We start from the raw sequence: 5,868 nt of genomic DNA on the forward strand, positions 1-5,868 counted from the left end.
AAAGTTTCTTATTGTATAGTATAGCGTATGCATGACACCAGGGTATGCCTTTAGTGTCAACAACTTCAAGGATTGATTGCATTCTTTAGAATATTGATTGATCTATCCAAGTATATGAACATAGGATGTTTTTTTACATTTTCCACAGGTTTGATACTATTACAAAGCTTTCAAAGAAGGTGTTAATAGAAGAGGACAGCATGATAAGCAAATAATGCATTGCTTTACAGAAAACAGAATCCTAAGTGGCATAAATGCCAACAAGATAACAAGTTAAGTGTTAGCTCTTTTCTGCTTAACTGTTATATCTGTTATGTGCATGTATTAATATTGCATTCATGAAAGATCACAACCGTATAAACAAGGTTTTAATACAAGTTCTTATTATAACAACACAGTTTAGTAGAACATATAAACTTTGCTGCAGAAAACATATTACTATATATGTACAATTACAAAATCTATATATAAGCTCAGTTGAATGAAAACTGCAACTCATCATCTTGATGTTCCATATGAATACAAAAGTAAGTCACGCTTGCTTTAGGTACAGTCTTTGTAATACCATTGATGGTAGTGTTAATAGTCTCCTCTCTTATGGAAATAACTCCATCAATTTCTTGCTGTACATGGAGACCAGACATCCTTATACCACCAGTAACATCATCAACTATAAATCTGGGATCTCTTGTTTCATACGAATGTGTTATCAGGTAAATACAGCTGGTACGAGTTTCAACTTTCTGTAACACAATTTTGAAGTGAACTGGCTTCTGCTTTGTAGGATGCACAAGGATAGCACATAGTCCATTCCAACTAAGAAAGCCTTCAGTCTTAGTAATCGTAATACCATTGTTGTTGTCAGACACAGCCATATACTGTTAGTTAACATTGACGTATTTTAAGTTCTGCGGTGCGTGTCTTCTATTTGTGATCTGGTTAATAGGTCCTCTGTATTTGTCTGGAACAAGATGATACTCTAATGCTGCTGTGTAAAGATCTGTATCAACTACTTTCATTGGACGTACTATGTTAACCAGGTCTATTTCAGATATCAGTGGATAACGAATCTCTTGAAAGATTTCTTTGAGAACAGTTCCGGGTATTAGATCTTGATGTTCATACCACAACAAAATTGATTCAAATAGAGTCACTTCTTTTATCTTGAGATCAGAGCTTTTGCAAAATGAGAGAACAATATCACTTGACAAATTTGTGAAGCTGATATCATGAGCTACACTATCAGCATGATCATAAATGTATGACAAGCAATTTTTAAACAACTGGGGAAACTTGCTATTTTTAGCAAACAATATGATATCAACAATATTGGTACTGTTCAATGAATCTGTGACAAAGCCAATCAGTTGTTCTACCAATGAAGCAATGTCAAAGTAATGTGCAGCTTCTAAAACTTCTTCAACGCATTGTGAATCAATGTTCACTGTTCCGGTGTACATGAATGTTAGAAGAGTTGAAAGTGTTTCACTGTCAATGGATAGCAAGTCGATCTCATTCTCTTTCATGTTACCATACAACATAGCATGGAACACTGGTGAACCATGGCCAGCTGCTACTATTACCCTATGAGCACTGATACTACCACCATTAGATGTCTTGAATGTCTCATCATGTGTACTAGGGTCTTCTAGTAGACCACCAAATGTTGTAGGACACCACTCAGCTGTGCCCTGCAAAGTGTAATTTGGAATGTTTTTCAATCCAAATTTCATTGCTTCTTCAGCTGTGTCCAAGTCAGACTCACAATCAGCCTTCGCTCGCTTTGCAGGTGGGGCTTGATCAGATTCTCCTACAGTCATCATCTTGGTTCCCAACAGTGTCGCTTAACTACTGTAACTTAAGAGTATTTTAAACGCTCCTAGCTCCTCCAACACCGGCAGAAAATGACCCAGTGGCGCTTCAATTCGTAAGCACTTCCAATGTCGTCATTGAGCAATTTTTCCCATGGTAGCTATACGCCTTTTATATGACGCGCTTATGCATGCAAGATCATGCTTTGTGTGTGTGCAGCACCGGATCAGCCCTAATGCTGCCCTACCTAAATAAATTTTGCAAACAAAACTTATAAGAATTCGTGCTGGCTTTAGCTCTCGCTTTTCAGCTACCATGCAGCCATATATCGAGTTTAAAAATATATTTATATAAAAAAAAAATAAATTAAGGCGGCTGTTTATGTCCGAGAGAATCAGCTATTTAATTTTAGAATCGAGATATACTCTAATAGAGGGATCAGAGATTGTAATAGAACAGCCACATACTCTTAATAGAACGTTCATATATACAGTGCTTCTGTTGTGACAACTATATACGCCCTGTATCTTAATGCATGAACACTGACAATTGTCATACGTATATGCACCATTGATATACAGTCTGCATGTGAAGCAGAGAACCAGAACACAAAACACTCCATTGACTGGTGTGATCTTCCCTGCCTTACTAGCTGGCCACTCAAGATATCAAGATACACATCTATATAGTTACTCCCTTGACAACATTTTATAGTTGTTTTTGTTTTTTTTTGCCTGGCTGCAAAAATACCCCCACCTTCACATGGCCTTGTCACTGCACTAGTTTATTAAACAGTAGAAATTTCTATTGTAACCTCAATGCAATACGTTTCATCAACAAGAAAAGTATCAAACAGTACGATAGTACTGTTTAAGTAGGGATCCGGGTGGATTTGGCGCGCGCCTCAAATTTCGATCCCTCAAAAATCATCCTAGAAATATCTCACACAGCAAATAAACCTTTTACTAAAGAGTCTTCAAGTTTCTAACTTTATTTCTAGCGTTATATATCAGGAAACGACTAGAAAAGTGCTGGAATTTTATTTCTAAAAAATCGCTAAAACAGAAATTTTCATCTGCCTGCCAGCCTGCCTGCCTGCCTGCCTGCCTGCCAGCCTGCCTGCCTGACCACATTCGCAAGGCTACAGGCCAAACGAAGCAGCGAAGGATCACCATTCTTTGCCACAATATTTAACTCGCTGCTGGGATGTGCCTTTTCGGGTTCCGACGAGTGTCTGCCTTCTGCGCTTTGCCTTTCCTTTTATCTTCAATTACGGATCGTCTTCTTCTTTTCCAGTCACGAGGCGTTAATAATTCGTATCGACACTTTCCTTAGAGCAGCCGTATTCGGACGCCACAAAACTAATAACGGATTCCGTACTGTAAGGGCAAGTAGATGCCTGTATAGCAACACTTGCAAAGCGATCAAACAGCCTAGTGAAGTAAGAACACACTGCCACGCCCTTATCAATCAGAGCGCGCGCTCGTACGTAACTAGGCCTGAGCCTATTATGCTCAAAATTTTACCTATTATTCTTTCCAGAATTTCCCAAAAAATTCTCCTATTATTCTTTTTATTATTCTTGTATCCAGCCTATTATTCCATAGTTATTCTCATTCAGTATATATCTGTGGCTAGTCACTTAGTTTTGAAGATGCTGCTATAAGTAGTTTTGTCCGAATTGTTAATAGCCATATATGAAGCATTCCACCTTACACATCATTTTTCTATCCATAATAGTTACAGCAGACTTAGAATAACTATCTACAGAAAAATTAAAATGTTTTTAATTATTAGTGTATTATAATAATATGCTGTAACTACTATATAGCTACTAAGTTAGGTAGATAATAATGCTCAAAGACTTACACTGGTATAAGATGTACAAGTTTCAGAATTGCAGATAATCATGCAGTTAAATCCCTGATGCTGGCTGCAGATTGTTAGCATGAAACGATCTGACTGCTCTATTAGAGTATTTGAGCGTTCTATTAAAGTATATCGATCTTTTAGAGGCTTTTCAGCCAGCACTCCTGTCAGCTTTATATCATTTGTAGTAGCTTAACTCTTTTTCTAGGTAATCAAGAAGAGACACGCCACCTAATTCCACCGATTATTCCCGTGGTCGTCCGATTATTCTAAAATTATGCCTGTAACCATCCTATTATTCCGGAATTATTCTCACGAAATTGGTGACCTATTATTCTCAAGATTATTCCGGCATAATAGGCGCAGGCCTATACGTAACGATCAGTGGACCACGCCCATTATTAATGGTCCAGCTGTAACTAATTGTAGAAAACAGGAGATAGAAACCCTGCATGCATGCCTTTAAATTTAGTAATTGAGCAGCTTGCATAAAGCAAGCAGCAAGATCGAGATACTCTAATAGAGCAGTCAGTGCCAAAGATCAATAATAGCTATATACCTATACCAAAAAAAGTTAACAAACTAGTGAGTTTAAAAATTGTTAATTTAGAAATGGAAGTAGGGATCAAGCGATAAAAACTACTGAAACAAGTGATTTGAATGATGGCAACTATTACAACATAGCTTTGTGGGGAAATCCCTACATTGGCATTGAACATATATGGTGAAGTGGTGAGATACCAATGTAAGGATTTCCCCACAAAGCTATGTTGTAATAGTTGCCATCATTCAAATCACTTGTTTCAGTAGTTTTTATCGCTTGATCCCTACTACCATTTCTAAATTAACAATTTTTAAACTCACTAGTATAATCAAATTTTCAGCAATTTGGAAGAGTGATTTGCTAAAAGAATATTCCATATACTGCATGGAATGGCCTTTATACAAAGCTGCTTTGAAGTATTGCAATGGTGATAGTCCTACATTTGAGAGATTACTTCTTTGACTTTTATGCCGGGAAATATGTGTAGAAGATACTTCTATGGAGTATTATACCCTAGTCACAAAGAGTGTGAAAGTAGCTTTGCTGAGATTCCACTACACTTCCCAAAAGACGATCCTATACAATAAGATTTTCATTAAAAGGTATCAGGCCCGTAGCCAGGGGGGGTTCGGGAGGGGGGGGGTCCTGAAGAACCGTCCTCTTAGAAAAAGGTCCACAATTTTAGCAAAAAGCTCCATAATTTAACCAAAAAGGTCCACAATTTTAGTATAAAAGTCCAAATTTTCTAGAGTAAAAGTCCATTAGCTACAGTTTACGAGATACCACTAATAAGAAGCTAAATTAAGTGCTCAAAGTAGCTCATTCAGTGCTTGTATTAAATGCAATGTAAGATCGATATACTCTAATAGAGCAGTCGACCACTCTAATAGAACAGTCACAATTATGTTTTCTTTTAAAGCTACTTAATTTACACGTAGATTAAAGCTGAGTTTTCATTAAAATATAAGACTTTGGTGGACAAGTCCCTCCATGCAGAGCCCATGAATAGCATCCATGCTTCAACTTCATGCAATATGTAAATTTCTTTGTTTAAGACACCCTTTGTTCTGCTCCACTGCCCCTATTGATCATGGGAGAGTGCTTAATCTTTCCCATTCTTATTCACTGCGACATTCCAATATATTATATTTAGACACATGTATGTGCAGATGGTATAATTACAGTAGCAGTATAGAGATCTTTTTCCAGATATCAGCCATACAGCTGGTCTTCAAAAAATTGTTATTTTTATTGACTAAAATGCCATTAAATTCAACCTTTTAGTATCTATTTTCAAAAAATTTCCTTGGGGGGGGCATGCCCCCAGACCCCCCTAGTTTCAGCATGCGAACACCATAATATAATCTAAATCATGTCATATAAAAAGGTCCTCTTTTCTTCTAAAAGAACCTACCCAGATAAAAGTCTGGCTACGGCCCTGGGTATATCATATTGACAAGGTCAGGAAAAAGTTTGAATTATGTCATTTTATGGTGGATAACTTACATATGGTCCACATGGATACCAGTGAATTTCCATTATTATAGCAGAAGTGGATCAGACTATTTTTGTGCGTGCAGACTCAAGAGATTGTGAGAGCTTCATCCACATGGGATTTCCTAGAAGTTCTGGAATATCTGCAA

General features: G+C 37.2%; 1 protein-coding gene across 1 annotated transcript; it reads right to left on the bottom strand.

The window, feature by feature from the left end:
- Nucleotides 1-398: 398 nt before the first annotated feature.
- Nucleotides 399-2,116, bottom strand: LOC136240334 (kelch-like protein 2). Its single transcript, XM_066031285.1, has one exon. The coding sequence runs from the start codon at nt 1,821-1,823 to the stop codon at nt 882-884; it is 942 nt and encodes a 313-aa protein (XP_065887357.1). The 5' UTR covers nt 1,824-2,116; the 3' UTR covers nt 399-881.
- Nucleotides 2,117-5,868: the final 3,752 nt, after the last annotated feature.

This window comes from Dysidea avara, chromosome 12 (assembly GCF_963678975.1).
Source record: "Dysidea avara chromosome 12, odDysAvar1.4, whole genome shotgun sequence".
In the NCBI taxonomy this organism is placed as follows: domain Eukaryota; kingdom Metazoa; phylum Porifera; class Demospongiae; order Dictyoceratida; family Dysideidae; genus Dysidea; species Dysidea avara.

Bases quoted from the DNA above. Each gene is read 5' to 3' on its own strand.
- LOC136240334 (XM_066031285.1), bottom strand. From the start codon at position 1,823: ATGATGACTGTAGGAGAATCTGATCAAGCCCCACCTGCAAAGCGAGCG.